General features: G+C 43.0%; 1 protein-coding gene across 4 annotated transcripts in view; it reads right to left on the bottom strand.

Annotated features, from left to right (window-relative positions):
- Positions 1-17,612, bottom strand: part of ARHGEF28 (Rho guanine nucleotide exchange factor 28) — a gene marked incomplete at its 5' end in the record, with an annotated part of 260,851 nt that overhangs the window by 34,290 nt on the left and 208,949 nt on the right. For all 4 annotated transcript variants that reach the window (XM_082652386.1, XM_082652388.1, XM_082652387.1 and 1 more), the window contains 7 exons: positions 1,846-1,893; positions 1,988-2,026; positions 4,937-5,037; positions 7,971-8,102; positions 11,673-11,855; positions 13,328-13,419; positions 14,450-14,628. In XM_082652386.1, coding sequence (XP_082508512.1) covers positions 1,846-1,893; positions 1,988-2,026; positions 4,937-5,037; positions 7,971-8,102; positions 11,673-11,855; positions 13,328-13,419; positions 14,450-14,628 — 774 coding nt within the window. The remainder of the gene's footprint in view (positions 1-1,845; positions 1,894-1,987; positions 2,027-4,936; positions 5,038-7,970; positions 8,103-11,672; positions 11,856-13,327; positions 13,420-14,449; positions 14,629-17,612) is intronic.

Raw genomic sequence — 17,612 nt, 5'->3', positions numbered from 1 at the left:
CTCTTCATTGAGTCCTGATTTACTTAAGCATATATTTTCTTAATTTCTAAATCAACAGGGATATTCCAGTAGAATATTTGATACTCGTTTCTAAATTAATTGCACTGTGACCCTTGAATATACTTTGTATGATTTTAGTTGCTTGAAATTTGTAGAACCTTACTTTGTGGTCCATAATATGGTAAATTTTTGAAATGTTCCAGGTGTACTCAAAAAGAATGTGTATTATTCAGTTTTTGTGTGTATTATTTTATGTATATTAATTAGGTCAAGTTTACTTTTCCTGTTATTCCACTGTAACCTAACTGATTTTCTGTTCACTTTTATTATAAAGAGAAATGTGTTATAATCTAAAAAAAAACAAACCTTAAAATCAGACTTTTATTTTCCTTATTTTCTTTTAATATTCAACAGGGATAAGATATGAAATATGAATGACAATAAACCAGTGGGGAAAAACGTTTAATTTCAGAAGTAACCCAAAAAAATGCAAATTAAGATCATGAGCTAACTTGACCTATTTTCAAATTGAGGACAAGTAGAGAGGGGTGCTGATTATTTTGGCAATGTCTATCAAAAACCTCAAAAATTAATTTCAGTAATTTATCCTAAGGAAACACTCACATATGTTCAAAGAGATCAGTGCACAAGGATGTGTGCTAGACTGTTATTAACACAAAAGTATAAACTATGAGGAATGGATACATTCTGTAGCCCTGAATATTATTCAACCATTAAAAATCGTGCTATAGAGGCAAGTGATGACATACAAAGGTACAGGTTCCAAGAGTATGTATAAAATGATTCAAAAAACTAGAGGGGGCTTCCCTGGTGGCGCGGTGGTTGAGAGTCCGCCTGCCGATGCAGGGGACACGGGTTCGTGCCCTGGTCCGGGAAGATCCCACATGCCGCGGAGCAGCTGGGCCCGTGAGCCATGGCCGCTGAGCCTGCGCGTCCGGAGCCTGTGCTCCGCAACGGGAGAGGCCACAACAGTGAGAGGCCCGCATACCGCAAAAAAAAAAAAACCCCAAAACAAACAAAAAAAACACCAGCAAAAACCTAGAGGGATACATACCCCCATGACAACAGTAATTCTCTCACAAAATCACAAGTCATTTTACTTGATGTACCTGTATCAAGATTTTCTATAAATCTGTTTATAAACATTGCTTTCACATCGTTTTAAAATGTTTTTTAACTCACAAATTAAGCAACTGGATGTATTCAGCCTTTCTTGTGCACGACCTAAGGGATCATCCAGCCTTAGAGTCCTCATTTTCACAATGCCTGTCTTTCCTGGACAGACAGTGAGCCGTCTGATGGTAGACTTTGCGGACCACTTGTCCTTGTGTGCTTGGCCCTCATCACAGTGCCAGGCCCAGAGAGGGAACTTAATAAATGTTAGGTGGATGAACCAAGAAAACAATGAAAGAGCATATGAATTATTTAATTGCCCCAAAGGCCTAAAGGCCACATGTGGAAGTGAAAAAAGTTTAGGTGTGAATTTAAGTTTTCACCAGAAAATGTGAAGTCATGCTATACTCACCTAAGAAAGAGATTCATTGTAAACTTCAAGCCAGATCATACTCATCAATATTTTTTAAAGATATGAACTGTTTTATGGTTTCAGAGAAGAATGGTATAAACTGTAGTAGTGGTGATGCCTCGTGATTGCAAAACCAGGTGAAGTTCAAAGCATCTAGCTGAGTTACATTTGGGGTGAGGCTTGGTGTTCTTTTAAGATCATTCACTACCTCTCAAATGTTCTAATTTTTAAAGTCCAGGACTCATCGAATAAAGTGAGTTGCATGAAGAGAAACATTCACAGGGTCAAAGCATAGTTACCTGAAGGCTATATAAGAGACGGGTTAAATTCTGTATTGCTTGTATAATCTGAAAAATAAGATTGTGAGTGTCAAATTTTTGAAAAAGCATTCACTATCCACAAACAAAGGATGGTAACATATTTAAGGTATGCAGAGCTCACCTCTGACTGTGAAGAACTTGGGAAACTTCTATATTCCACCTAAAATACATAAAAACATAAGAAAATGAACACACTCTACTCTTGAAAAGCTGCACTGTAGTGTTCCACAGTATATGACCTCAGGGAAATCACTTCTCTCTCTCTAAACTCTTCCGTAGTGACTGTTTCCTCCCAGAAATCAAAGCCTGTAGAATTAAACCACCACTTGATGAGAGAGAACCCCCTCTGTGCGGACTTGGTATCTGAGATGCATGGTAACTTTCCACCCAGCCATCCCTTAAAACACTCAGGGAAGATGGTCAAGGAGCGCTGCAGGCTCGAAGTGACAATGTTCACCTCGTGCAAACCGTATTGTAAACGGAGCTCTCTGCGCCCAGGCTGAAGTTGTCTCCTGGGCCCAGCTTCCATCCTGGAGGCCAGATTTGGAAGCCAGAGATCATCATGCCTGGTCTCTAACTCACTTTGAGATTTACAAAGCCACAACAGACAGTGTTTGGGAGGAGAAACCAGACCCAGAGGCAGCCCAAAGGAGAGCGCTCAGCTGGCCAGCTCCAGGTGCCCCCTCTCAGAGCTCACTGGGCCCATGCATGAGCGCCTTAGTAGAAGCCCTGTCAGCAGAGGCCTTGAACGAGGCCACAGGAGACCACGTGCTCCCGGGGGATGCATCTCTACCTCACTCATTGCCTCTCCACTGCACACATTGGGGGCACATGTGGATAGGGAGGGTTTCCAGAATTCAACATTTGTCCATTTGTTTGTTGTCTCTTTTCTCTCATTAGGATGTAAGCCAACGAGTGGCAAGATTTCATCTGTATTCAGTACTGTACCTGCAAACCTAAAAACGCTGCCTGGAATGTAATGGACACGCACACTCCATGCTATAGATAAAGAGAGAGGGACCACGAGGCCCTCCACACCTCACGCCGTGGGGATCATCAGATTCCCTGCCCTCCTACAGTCTCCTGCACACCACTTGTGGTCTTGTCTGAGCAGCTTTACATTGAAACCGCAGGAAACGGCTCTCAGGTAACCTGAGACTTGTTGAATTCAGTTAGTTCAGGCTGATGAGGCCATGAAGAGCTAGCCAGGTCTTTTCTTCCCGCCCCTCACCCTTCCCCAACGCTGCCCATGAAAGACGTCATTACTAAGCAGCACCTCAAACAGGGGAAGGACAAACGATGGGAAAGGAGATGAAGTTTAGTCATTAGATCTGCGCCCAACCCTCAGGAAGATAACGGGGCTGAGAACCCCTGTTCTGTAGTGAGTTCCGGAGTTCTCTCTGCTCTTCTGGTTCTGTCCTTGCTCCACATTCCACTGCTTTTGTAATAAAAAGATTGTATGGGATATAATTTTTATATTCTACACACATAAGAAACATAGAAATGAGCTGGATTATGCTACGTGTAGTTACTTATTCCCAAGATCCACTTGGTTTGATACCAGGCAGGAATTTTGAACATCATCTTTTTAATGGAGTTCGTCTGCCACCTTGTGGTGAACGTGCATAGCCGCAGTAGGTGCTTTACACACGGGATATTTTGCCATTTGGGTTACCAATCAGTAATTTTGAAAAATCCTTTCAGAAATGTTTTGTTTTTTTTTTTAAACCTTAACATATTAAGAAAGATAATTACAAAATACCCATCATATGCTTATTTAAAGTGTGATTTCAAATGATTCTGCCATGTATGTCAGTTCATTTCGTTTCTAAAAATGCCTTATGAATGGCAACATTTTCCAGGTAGGTTCATCCAAAGAGCACCCTGAACACGTAACCTCTTACCTGTCACTGAATCATGGAAGGGGAGGGTTTTAGGGGTGGGAACCACCTCAGCTCAACCCTCCCCCAGCTTCCCCCCCTAGTAACATAAAAGCAGCTGGAAGCTACAGGCTTGAAAGTGAAGTCTGCCCTGAAAAGGATGGAAAAGCAGGAATGTTTTAAGAAGAAATAAGTTAGAAAGCTCAGAGTCAGAGTAAGTGGAGTAAACTCTAACGACTATTTTCATTTTGGCCTATGAAGTTTAAAAAAACACTAAATCACAGCCATCTTTTCTATGGCTCTTAAAATATCTTTGGTTTCTCAGTCATATGTAATATATACAAAAATATATATGATGTACAAAACGTTACATAAAGATCGGACAGATGTCATCTTCCCACATGAACACACAGTGGTATCTGGTAATGTGCCTAATTCGATTTTAGATAAAGTTAAGCTCTTGAGCCCCAGATAATCCTGGGAAGGCCCACTAGCCACTTCTCAGAATCATATTCTTACTCCCTCTCTCTCTCTGACATCTCAGTTTCATTTGACGTTAACAGAAAATTTCATGCACTTAATGTTTAAAAGAGTGCGTTATAACCTATGTGTGTAGTACGTAAAAAAAAAAGGTGTTTGGAATCACTTTGCCCCAGAGCAGAAATTGGTTAGGTTGATTACAAGTCTATCACAAAAAGGCAGGTGACAACAGGGGTGGTGACAGGAAAACAATCGTAAAGGAGAGGAAGGTAAAAGAAAGTGAAGAAGCCAGAATATTCCAAAGTCAAAATTGTTGCTGCCACTTTAGCACCACCTGGCTGCATAAGGGCCTGGATGTCCAGGACCACCTCTCAGCCACGAGTTACTGTATGTAGTGGGTGAAAAGCTTGAGGTTTGCAGGGCGGAAAGTGAGACCAGAAGCAAAAGCGCAGACACACAAATAAACATTTGAGTTTTAAATCTTTTTAATTACTTTTCATTGGTTGCTCGGTTTACACCTACACGATATCAGAAAAGCAAGAACATTTTAAGAAGAAAAAGGTTGGAAAGTTCAAGTACGAATACTGAAATTGAGAACAATGCAGGAGAACGCTTGCGGACTATTCACTGCCGTGGACACACCAGGAGCTGAGGTTGTTTGATTACACAAAGTAACCGCTGCTGTTTACTAACAAATCAGTTCACAATACCTTCTCCCCGGCATCAGAGACCGCCAGGTCGGTTCCCACACCCTGGGTCCCAGGATCCACATCCCAACAGCCTCTTCCTCCTGTCCCTTCTGTGACTAGTGCTGGAAGCACACCATTGAGACAGAAACAAAAAGGACATCATCAAACATCAGCCAGTAGACTGGGTTCTTTGTACTCAGCTGACACATATTCCAAGATAAGAAACATCACAACATCACATGTATAGAATATTCTTATAAGAGGTGCTAAAAAAGTACAGAGCAAAGTGCAGAGTCCCTGCCCCCAGGGAGCTTACACACTAGTAGATGCCAAACTGGCCCACAGCATCGTCACCCATATTTTTACTTTTCTTTCTTTCTAGCGGAGAGATGTCTGTGGTACCAAAAGGGTAGGATTCTGCATCTCACTTTCACTTAATAGGAAAAGCCGCCTGCTGGGGGTTAAATTGAAAACAGGCACCATGGAAGAAAATCAAAGGCTGGCAGGCCAGGTCTAAGGAGACGGGTCTGGGAAAGGCTCCCTTAGGGCCAGTACAAGAGTAGCAGACCGTAAACAAGGTTAGAAGGGAGGCATCCAATGGCAGGAATGAAACATCTTTCTAAGCAGGTGAAGACGGCTAATACTTTATGAGCTCAGAGTCATACAAACTGAGAAGCTGTCCTTATCTCCAAATAACTTAATTTTTAAAATAATTTCCAAGTGTGTTTTTTCCCTCACAACTCTTACTTATCCTGTAAATTCACAAATACTGTAAATACTGTATATTTAACATATGAAAACACAGAAATGTTTCTAGTCCAGAGATACGTTTAAGTACCAAATACAGACTTCACGCCATCCATTAAATCTCCATTGGTGGGATTTTCTTTCTTTACCCACGTGAACTCAGTTAAAATTTATACCATGCTCACCTTGCACATATTAAAACTAGACTTTCCAAAGCCCTTTCACACACAGAGTCTCATTGGAACCATGTCCACTCAGGACCCTGGTGAAATAGATATTCGCTTTGTGCTATCTTGAAACTTCATTACTGATGAAGGAAATACTTTTTCTTTATTTAAATTAATTAGAAAACACTTTGGTCTTTGGGAAATGACAGTCCTCTTTTATTCCAAAGACGTTTTTGTTTAAGCAGAAATAGCTCCAAATTTTATCAACTAAAAATTAAGTTCATTTTGCCCAAGCTAGTCAACACTTTTTCACTACAGTGAACAAACACTTTATAGAGATTCTTCTGTCACTCAAAAAACGGTTGGACTCTTGGGTACTATTCTTAACTCTTAGAGAGATGCCAAAAGCATTACCAGAGAATTAGCCATTCTCTCTTCCCCCCAGTAGATACGAGGACCATCAAATGGGAAAAGGAGCTGATGGTGAACCAAATGAAGGCAGAAGAGTGGCATGGACCAGGTCTCTCTGCTCCTGTATTCTATTTCAGAATTTCAGAATTTCACAGGAAGTAAATTCTACCTGTCCACCTGATTAGGTATTTCAAGGACTAAAAATAGAGGGCCTTGCTTGGTCTGTAAGCTCAGACTGACAGGGGCCCGACTTAGAAGGACCCAGTCTTCCCAGTCAATCATAGAACCAAACCATCCAGTTACAGACTTCCGTTCAGGACAGTGCTTCTCACCCTCATCAACTCTAGGAAGAGAATCAAACTCTTGTAGCACCATGTTCCAATCCAACCCAGCACTAAACCCTAGCACAAGACTAAACCGGTACAAGACCTCACCAACCTGCCCCTCCTCTACGTGAACCCTGACTTCAAGCCACTGTAAACAGCCTCCCATGGTTCTAGCAGACATCAGGGGAGATGTGGATACGGACAGGGAGAGCCTTCGTTGCCTGGTCTGACAGGAGGTAGGTGCGGCCTGTGCTCTGAGCAGCTGCAGGAGCTGAGTGGAGCCTGTCCAGCTGTCCCTGGGCTGAGGCTGAGAGCGGCAGATCCCTACACCGTATTTTTAGCTAGAACTTCCTCAATGGCATCAGCAGGCTCTTCTTTAAAAAGCAAATCACCTGGGGCAGTACAACTCCCCTGACAAATCTGGGCTGTGTCCAAATGAAAAACATATGTGCACATTCTGAAAATAGAAACCCAGGATTACATAAAGTAGAACTTAAGAATAATTATTAGCTCTGGTTTAAAAAAAAGGTATAGAATTTTAAAACTGTACTGCTTCCATGTATCTCAATTAACCAAGGGATGCTGTTACAGAAATTCTAAGACCATTTAATCCTCCAATCTCTAGCTACTAAAGACATTTTATCTGTGCACAGAAGACCTGGTGGAAGTAAGGTTTTTAATCACCAGGACATAATGAAACTATATCCTTTATGGTCCTACCTCAGAAACCTCTAGGGAACTAAATATTTAGCTCACAACTATACATATAATTCGGTTCTGAGAAATTACCTAAATCAATTCACCACGTTCTAGTTTTCTGTATTTAAAATCTACTGAAACACTGTTTAATAAATGAATTCTGACCTCAACTAAAGTGTATGACAACAGTGATCGAGAATCTTCCGGCATTTCTGCCTTTAACCCGAACACTAAACCTCGTGTGTGTGTGTCTGTGCATGTGCATGTGTGCATATATGCATTAGATTCTAGTTTTCTGAGTTATGTTTTCTGAGTTGATGATATGAGATTAAGGTAAAGGTTCATTCATTCTTTAATGAACTGCAGGGACCCTTTTCCAAAAGACCAAAAAGTGTCAAAGCTCTTTCAAGACTGTATTCAGCAAGTCACAGCACATACAAGACAGGGCAGGGTTTGAACAAAGGACACAGCTTCCCTGGGTAATGGCAGTATAACCTACAAACTATTCTTTAAGTCCTTGTCCTTGGAACACCAGTGTCACTTCTATAGGTAAAGGAGGCTAGCGTATTTATTCTCAGGTTTTTTTCAAAAGAATACACTCGTACCCTTCAAATCAGGACAGAGTCACTGCCTTCATTTTATGTGCCCACTATATGCTCCAGGGACGGTGCCCAGGCTCACTGCAAAGGCTATATGCTCACTTACAAGCAGTAGACGATCCAGGTGCGTCCCGAGAACTGAACACATCCTGCAAAGCAGGTTCTCCACAACCTTCCTTGGGTGACTGACACACATCGCTCGTCTGGGAGGCCTTCACTGCAACTTGCAGGCTCTCGGCTAAGGAGAAGGAGGAAAACAAAAGTAAATTAAAAAATATATATGTGTGTGTGTGTGTGTGTGTGTGTGTATATATATATATATATATATATATATATATATATATGGCCCAGGAGCTAAAAATGGCTTTTACCTTTTTAAAGCATTATTAAAATACACACACATGCACAAAGAAGATTGTGTTCCCCAAACTGTATACGGCCTGCAGAGCCTAAAATATTTACTATCTGGCCCTATACAGAAAAAGTTTACCAACCCACAATCTAGACCAATACTTTCAGCATTACTTTATGATAGAGAATTAATTCAATAAAAAAACAAACAGTATAAAAATAACTCAAATGCAACTTCCAGTAAATTAGTATGCTAAAAAAACTTCCTGAAATCAATTAATTTAAATATGATATTAGGCATTAGGATTTTATTTATTTATTTATTTATTTAGCTGCGCCGGGTCTTAGTTCCAGCACGCAGGATCTTCCTTGCCGCGTGCAGGAGCTTTAGTTGCAGCATGCGAACTCTTAGTTGTGGCAGGTGGGATCTAGTTCCCTGACCAGGTATTGAACCCGGGCCCCCTGCACTGGGAGGGCAGCCTCAACCACCGGATCACCAGGGAAGTCCCCAGGCATTAGGAGTTTACAACTTGCTACTCAGAAATATTAGCTGTTCTTCAAAAGAGTATTTCCCCAAATGTGCCTGAAATAAAATACGGATTCACAGTCTTCACCCTAGACCTACTGCATCAGATTCTCCAGAGGAGAAAACAGGGGATTTGAATTTTAAACAAGCACCAATGGCTACTCTTAGGATCTGGTAAGACTGGGAAACGCCACACCAAGAAAGTCAAGTTCTTATTTACAATTAAAAATTTGCAACCAGCTCATAGGATAGTATAATTCTGAGGACGCTACAAATATTTCTAAATCCCTCTGTCCAGTGATTCAATCTAGCAACTACTCATTGAGCACCTACTCTGTTCTGGGGGCCACTGGGCATCTGTTAACTAATAAGGAGAGTTTGCAGACTAGAGAAGGAAAGAGACACACACAACTATCTCTACTACAGGGCAGTGCACGATCAGTGCCAAGTTCTACCATCCAGGTATCAGAGCATCACAAAATGCCCAGCAGCACAGGCTAAAATTGAGAGTGCGCGACTTATTTGATAAAGACATCGTCAGGGACAACGAGATGGTCCCTGGTTGTGTCAACCCATTTGGAAGTTCTTCCTGCTTTATTTCTAAAATCTACCTTGCCTCTGCCCACTTCTCTCTATTTGCATTGCCAAAAGTCCTGGTCTAGACCGAGGCCCCAGCCTCTCTCATCTCAGCCTCTGTAAGCACTTCCTAACAGTCTCCAGGCAAACTAGTCTCCTTCCGATCTTGTTTTCCATTCAGCAACCCTCATTCTTTTCAAGATATAAATAAGATCATGCTACACCCATGATTAAAAGCTTCCAACAACTAACTTTCCACTGATTTTGGAATAAAATGTCTCTCTCTCTCTCTTTTTTTTTTTTTTTTAGTAAAGACCTCTTTTATTTTTTTTTTTATTTTTGCGGTACGTGGGCCTCTCCCGCCGCGGAGCACGCGCAGGCCCAGCGGCCATGGCTCACGGGCCCAGCCGCTTCCCGGCATGTGGGATCCTCCCGGGCCGAGGCACGAACCCGCGTCCCCTGCATCGGCAGGCGGATTCTCAACCACTGCGCCACCAGGGAAGCCCTCTCTCTCTTTTTTTAAACCACAATCTACAAAGATCTGGTCCCTGCCCACCCATAGCAGTCTCCTCTGCCTCCTGTCACCCTGCCTTCCTTCTTTCACTGAACATGCCAAGCCCATTCCAGATGCAGGGGCTACGTACTCACATTCTGCCTGCCCAGGAATGGTCCTCCCCCAGATCTCCAAACAGCTGGCTTCTCATCTGTCAATTTTCACCTCAAAATATAATCTCAGAGCAGTCTTTCCTGACCTCTCTACAGCAAAGCCTTCCCCTCATCCAATCCCATTATCTTATTTTCTTGTGACTTTCTGAAATAACCTTGTTTCTCTGTGTATTGTTTATCTTCCCCAACTAGAAGTTTTTATGAAAGCATTACTGTTTCCTTAGTTGGCACCAACAATAGTGCATACACTAGGTAGATGCTTAATGAATATTTGATGAATAAATGAGTAAGAGATTCCATCAGTGGACTCCATTTCAGACAACCTCTACACCCTCCTTAAGACCTCAGTCTCTTCAACCGTGAAACAGATACAATAGATTTGATCATTTCTCAATTCTCTTCCATAGGTAGTGTTCTGAGATTCTAAGGCAGCACTTGGCATACGTTTTCTGCAAACATTTCTGCAGACAGTAAATATTTTAGGCTTTGTGGGCCGTACAGTCTCTGTTGCAACTATTCCTCTTTGCCACTGTAGCAAGAAAGCAGCCACAGACAATATGAAACAAGCGGGTGTGGCTGTGTTCCAATAAAACTACAGCTGAAAAACAGGCGGTGGGAGGTGGGATGCATTTACTCCGTGGTCTGTAATTTACCAACCCATGTGCTGAATGACGGCATTCCCTTCCACTCTCGGGTGGTGGCTCTTTTATCTCCCAAACCCCCTCTGTCCCTATTGTCACTTCCAGACTATTGGCCCCATTTCCTCCCTAAACCTGTTTTTCCCTTGAAGTTCATGCCACCAGATTACACCACTCCTTGGTCCTCCTGGTTGCCATTCACCTACAGACTCCTCAAACAACATGGCTCCTTGTGGAAGTTCTCTCACCTCCCCCAATGCTACTCTTGTCAGGATTCTCTGTAATTTCAGTTCTGTGAACACAGTCCTTCCAGTACCCTGGCCTATCATCTCCTTAACTTTTTCCCCTTCAGTGAGCTCGTCCTCCACCCTCCTTCAGCCACCAACTCCCACGGTTATGCCCTAGACTTTGTTATTCTCCACACAGCACCCAGAGGAAGTTCCTTTTGAAACACAAATCAAGTCACTCTTCTACTCAAAACTCTGTACTGCTTTCCCATCTCACTCAGAATGAAGTTCTGAGTGCTTACCTTGATCCGGTCCATGGAATCTGAGTCCTAAGTAACTCTGACTCATCTCCTGCCACTCTCCACTCCTATGTCACTCTACCAGCACTGTCCTCCTTGCTGTTCCTCAAACAAGCCTGGCACTCACCTGCCTCAGGACCTTTGCACCTGCTGTTCCCGACATCTGGAACATTCTTTCCCCAGATATCTACTTGGCTTTCTCACTTACTTCTTGTCTGCTCACATATCACTATATCAAAGAGGCCTTCCCTAGTCATCCTATCAAAAACAGAAACTTCCCAGCCCTATCACTCTCTATTCCACTTACCCTTATTTTTCTTCATAGCACTTGAACCAAACTGACATCTTTTTTAAATATATGCTGCTGTTTCTGGAATAAGTAAGGACTCTCTGTTTCTGGAGAGTAAGGATTTTGTCTTCTTCTGCTGTGTCCCCAGCACCAAGACCGTAGCACACGGCACATCGTAGCTGCCCAACAGACATTTTATGAATTTGTTGAACCAAATCCTTTTGGAAGCAACTTACCTTCTTTCAGCGCTGCTGCCAGTAATGAGGCTGCCTGGGGAGGCTCTCCGGGGTCTGGTTTAATGAGGAGGTGGGGCTCTAGATGGACATCCTCAAATCCACTCAGCTCTCCAAGTTCAGCATAGATATGCAGCTTCTCTTCCAAATATGTGCAAATTTGTTGGTCTTGGTTACTGAGTATTTCTAAGAAATAGTATTAACCATTGAAAGTTATCACATGAATACAACTAATGAAAATCCAGGCTCTAAGATAAAGATGTTGCTAGTTAGCAAGCAGTACATTGAACAGGTCAAGTACAAGTTATTGATTGGGTGGGACAAACCTAGGTTGAAATCCTAGCTATTCTACTTGGTGACTGTACTTTCCAGCAAATGATTAACATCTCTGAGCTTCCTTTGCCTTTTCTGTAAATTTGCTGTACTCAATAAATGTTTGTTTCATTTCCCATTCCCCTAATTCCCGAAAACCTTGCAAAGCCGATCTTTGTTTATTCAGGCTGTTTTCTATTAAGATTAAACATGAAGGTCAGGAATGAAAATTGAGGTGGCACTGTCCACGATGAGCGCTTCCCACAAGGGAAAACAACGCAAGGCCTGGAACTGCTCGGCCTTCAGCCAGTCCTGGTCAAAACCAAACATACCGGTTTATGTTTTCGTTTCTCAACATCCGATGTCTTTAACCACCTTCGCATGCATCATCTTTCTCTAATTTCAACATGTCACAGAATTCTTAGAGCTTAAAGGGACCTTAACCAGAAGCGAATTCAGGGGTTCTCAGTCTGCCTCAGAATCACTGAGGAAGAGTTTAAAATACTGATGTCTACAGCCCATTGCCCTCAGATTCTGGGTGAACTGATTGAGGGTGAGGCCCAGACATCAGAATTTTTAAAGACCTCCCCAAGTGACTCTAAGGCCCAGCCAGAGATGAGAATCACTGAGCTCATCTAATTTCCTTACTTCACAGATTTGGAAACGGAGGACCAGAGCTATTGTGTTCCTTGTCCAAAGTCATACAACCGTGACCTAACAGTGTGAGATCTAAAATCAAAACACTAGACAACAGGTCCAATGCCCATCTGCACCATACTGTCCACAATTGCTGTTATGTTACATGCAGAATTTTTTAAATATATTTTTAATCACTAAGGAGGGAGGGAGTCATTTTATTTGAGCACCTTTAGTGCCAGTGTATATATATATATACATATATATATGTGTGTATGTATGTATATGTAGATAGATTGATATCTACTAACTATATAGATATATATATATGCATGTATGTATGTGTTTTTGTTTTTTGGGTTTTTTTTTGCGGTACGCGGGCCTCTCACTGCTGTGGCCTCTCCCGTTGCGGAGCACAGGCTCCGGACGCACAGGCTCAGCAGCCATGGCTCACGGGCCCAGCCGCTCCGTGGCATGTGGGATCTTCCCAGACCGGGGCACGAACCCGTGTCCCCTGCATCGGCAGGCGGACTCTCAACCACTGCGCCACCAGGGAAGCCCCTGTATGTATTTTTTTGAGAGTGGTCGGTGTGGGCCTCCCATGCACAGAATTAATCATTTAGTCATACGTTCCCATTCATGACACCTGGGCTTTCCCAACCTCCAAGGAGAACTGCACGACCCGGGAACGAGAGGCGTCTGCATTATACCTTGACATTGCTGAATTTTGGCCACTCTGGCTTCAGCTTTCCGCCTCTCTTCGTCAGACTCACTTGTCCTTCCCCCTTCTTCTTCTGGGCAACTTTAAAAGACAATAGTCAAGAGAGACAACTGAAACCAAATCCAAGTATCTTTAGGCTCGTTAGAAAGACATGGGAACTTGGCAGTAGAATTATTCGGAGAAGAAAAATTCAGCAGAAAGAGAATTCATCGTGCCCCCTGGCCAAGAGATTTGGTTTCCTTGAGTATATAATGGACCTTGCATAATATAACATAGCTCTCAAAGTCAGCAGTTTAGGATGACTCAAATATTTCAACAAACACACACATACACAAACATACACTCATACATGCACACAATACCAATGCCACCGGTAGGTACAACTCAAATCATCATTGTTGCTTTCTACTGCATTTGGGCACTTCCATTCTTAATGAAGGTAGAGAGACTGGAGGGGATGGTGGTAGGGTGCCAGGTTGGGTGGGGCGCAGTGGAGGAGGAGGAATTTTACACAACATCATTCAAGATCTAACTCATCAAGTTACCATTAAGAATGATCACCCTCACATCCCCGTTTATAAAAACTGTCTTTGCACAAGTAATGAGGGGTAAATTGATGTAGCACACTTAGATCCAGCCATCTAAAAAGGTTTATTGAATGATTCTTCAGAATTAGGGACAAAGAGAAACACAGACATGGTCCCTGCCCTCAAGGAGCTTCCAATCTAATAACCAAACATATATACATAAAAAAGATAATAGCTGCAAGTCTGAAGATGACAAGCACCAAATAAATGCTTTGAGAGCAGGTATTAAGGAATTTCAGGTAAGGAAGAGACCAGTGGAACTGAAGACGTCTTCAGGAAGGAGGGGAGCCATGAGCGGTACAAAGATGGGCAGGATTCACACAGGCAGAGGGAGACAGGGCGTTACAGGCAGGAAGGCATGGAGGAAAAAGGTGCAGATGAGGGGCTACTGCAGGCCGGGGCAGGGGGTGGGGAGCAGACCCTTCTGGCTGAGGCTAAGTTTTCATTCAGGGGAGACACAGTTGGAATATTTTCCCCAATGGAACAAGTCCATTGCCTCAATAATGGACAGAAGGAAATGTTACCTTTCTACTGCCTGTTGGATCCGCCTCATCCAGGTATTCCGTTCCTCCTTGGAGTTGGTATGAATTTCATACATCTCAGGACCAGCAGATGAAGCACTGATCAGAAACATTCCTCTCTCCTCATTCGCAACTTCCCTAGCAATGAGCTTCTGAAGGGAAATAACTGATGGCTTCTGATCCTGCAGAAAAAAGGATGAGGTGCAGATGAAACAGTGTCCTATTTAAAGCAAGGGTCTCACAAAACACAGCAGCTAAGGAAAGCAACAGTATTAGGCAAATCTTATTTCACTTCAACCTTTTCTCTTCCACAGAAGAGCTGTGGAAGTTCATAAGATTTCCAATGAAAAGGTTATGCTGAAGAGAGGACGGAAAAAGAAGACACAGGAGAATGTTTGTCCTTAAGAACTGGTGGTTTAAAAGGATATCTTTTAAAAAGACAGAACAATCAGAGCAGTAAGAAAAAAATATCAAAACTGTTGTAGTCAGGGATGGAGAGATTTTTCTAGAAGGGCATGGTATAGGAAACAGTGTATCAAATATTACAAAGAGATTACGAGGGTTGGAAGACCTACAGAGTCCACTGGATTTGGCAGTTAACAGTAACACTGTTTCAATAAGCTGATGGGTACAGAACCCCAAGTACCAAAGAGTAAACTGTAAATATGAAAGGTAACACTGGGGAGGCAAGGGCTTCCCTGGTGGCGCAGTGGTTAGGAATCCACCTGCCAATGCAGGGGACACAGGTTTTGAGTCCTGGTCTGGGAAGATCCCACATGCTGCAGAGCAACTAAGCCCGTCCGCCGCAACTCCTGAGCCTGCGAGGCACAACTCCTGAAGCCCGGGCGCCTAGAGACCATACTCTGCAACAAGAGAAGCCACCACAATGAGAAGCCCATGCACCGCAACGAAGAGTAGCCCCCGCTCACTGCAACTAGAGAATGCCTGGGCACAGCAACGAAGACCCAACCCAGCCAAAAATAAATAAATTAAATAAATTAATTTAAAAAAAAGAAAGAAAGAAAGAATGGGGAGGCAAGACCTCAGATTCCCCAGAACCAATGTCTACTGCTATTGTAGTACTGAGCACAATAGCCTCACTGCAACCTGCAAATGCCTCTTGTTCCCACCAACCAGGTGAGCCCTTGGTGGGCAGGAATGGGTCTAATCCATCTTCATATGCCTAACCCAATGTTTTGAATAGAGTAGGCAACTCAATAAATGTCAGTAGAACTATATTTGGCATAATTCCATCAGAGAGAAATAGGAACAAAGTCTAAAATTTGGCATCGAAGCCATGATTAAATCACCTTTTCTATCAACATTTACTATGATCCTTCAATGCCCCATTCTAAGCACTAGGGATTCAAAGATGAATAAGACACTGATAATACTAATTTGGGTAGGTAGTTATGGTTGAAAATGATGGCCAAAAGAATGCCGGCAGGATGAACAGTTTGGAGGCTAAATATGAAGAATCTTCTTTGGTTTGTGGCTTCTACCACTGTTTACAGAGTTGGTTGCAGCATGTGGTTTTGCTTCTTGGACTCTTGGACTGAGCGACGCCTTTATCCAGAACACACTGCTCCATCCCTCTCTGCTGACTCCTTGGTGCTGACACGTCGGCTTTCCCAGCATCACCCAGCTTTACCACATCTGAAGTTGCTTGCGAGGGTATGGCCAGAGGACTTCTTCATTCTATCTTCATCCAATTCTTAAGAGTAGCAAATACAAAAAAGCAACCCATGCTGGGACAGACTACTGATCTACCCAGTCCTGCTCACTGCCTCTGCTCATGGAAGTAAAAGCCACTTTGTGGCAGAGCTCTTGGAACACTGCCCGTTCTAATTAGGGACAGCCCCTGAGCACTGTTAACATCCCTTATTCGAATATGGATCTACTATCTAAGACCTTATCTGCTGTCCTTCTTGCAAAGCACAGTTTTAACTTCCTCAGCTTACAAGGTCAGTAGCCTCTATACATAAAGAGGCAGAGTAGCTTTGAATACACACACACACACATACACACACACACACACACACACACATATGTATATATAACTATTCGAACTAGTTGTTTAGTGTTGCAGGAGAGGAGGTGGTGGCGTCAAATATTTTAAAAATGAAAAATAGGTCAGTGGGTAGAATGTAGCATTAATTAAACCACCACAGACCAGGAGGCATCAGGGACATGACCATGATTATTCAAACTAATCACACATGGACACTAGAGATGATCAAGAATTCAAATTAAATCTCTAGGAATGGAGGTAACCTGTCTACTTTGGAGACAGGGATGCAGGGCTTCCCTGGTGGCGCAGTGGTTGAGCGTCCGCCTGCTGATGCAGGGGACACGGGTTCGTGCCCTGGTCTGGGAAGATCCCACATGCCGTGGAGCGGCTGGGCCCATGAGCCATGGCCGCTGAGCCTGCGCATCCGGAGGCTGTGCTCCGCAGCGGGAGAGGCCACAACAGTGAGAGGCCCACATACCGCAAAAAAAACAAACAAAAACCCCACAAAACTAGTGATGCAAAAGCCTAACTCAGCCTGCAGAGAGCTTTTCTTTGTACCACAGCACTTTGACAAAAGATTTTAAAAAATAATTGCCAGCCTTTAAAAACTGAGCATTTCACTGTTTTAAAAACTCTAGATTTCTGAGTTTTGGGAGAAAGCAGAAGATTGGCAATCCTGGGCCCATAGCTTCATTTTAAACAACAGGCGACAGCTGAGCCATCCCTGCCCTCTTTGAGACGGGGCATGAATTCACCAGTTCACTGTGGTCCCTACCACTCTCTATCAGCTCCTTGATAGCAAGAGTCTGGTCCAGTTTACTCATTTACATTTCCTGCCCAATCCCTGTAGACACTGGAGTTGACAACCTCTGCCCAAGGGAAAGAGGAAAAGGAACTGCTATATTCAGTCTCATTGTTACACCATATCCACTGGTGATTCCATAAAGTGGCTGATTCTATTAGTGAATCACTCCATTCAGGATTCCACTGTGATAACAAGGTCTTAAGGTCACTTCATATTGAACTTGCACTTGCACATCTACACATTCACTTTGTTTTTTTTTATTGTTCATTCATTTTGAAACTACCTTCTTTGATATTCAAGAGGTCCTCCTAGATTCAGTATTCCAGGATTTAGTGAACACATGTACGTTT

The sequence above is a fragment of the Grampus griseus genome (assembly GCF_964374135.1).
Source record: "Grampus griseus genome assembly, chromosome: 3".
Taxonomy (NCBI): domain Eukaryota; kingdom Metazoa; phylum Chordata; class Mammalia; order Artiodactyla; family Delphinidae; genus Grampus; species Grampus griseus.
The sequence above is the reverse complement of the archived record's forward strand: the minus strand, read 5'-3'. Positions and strand labels throughout refer to the sequence as shown.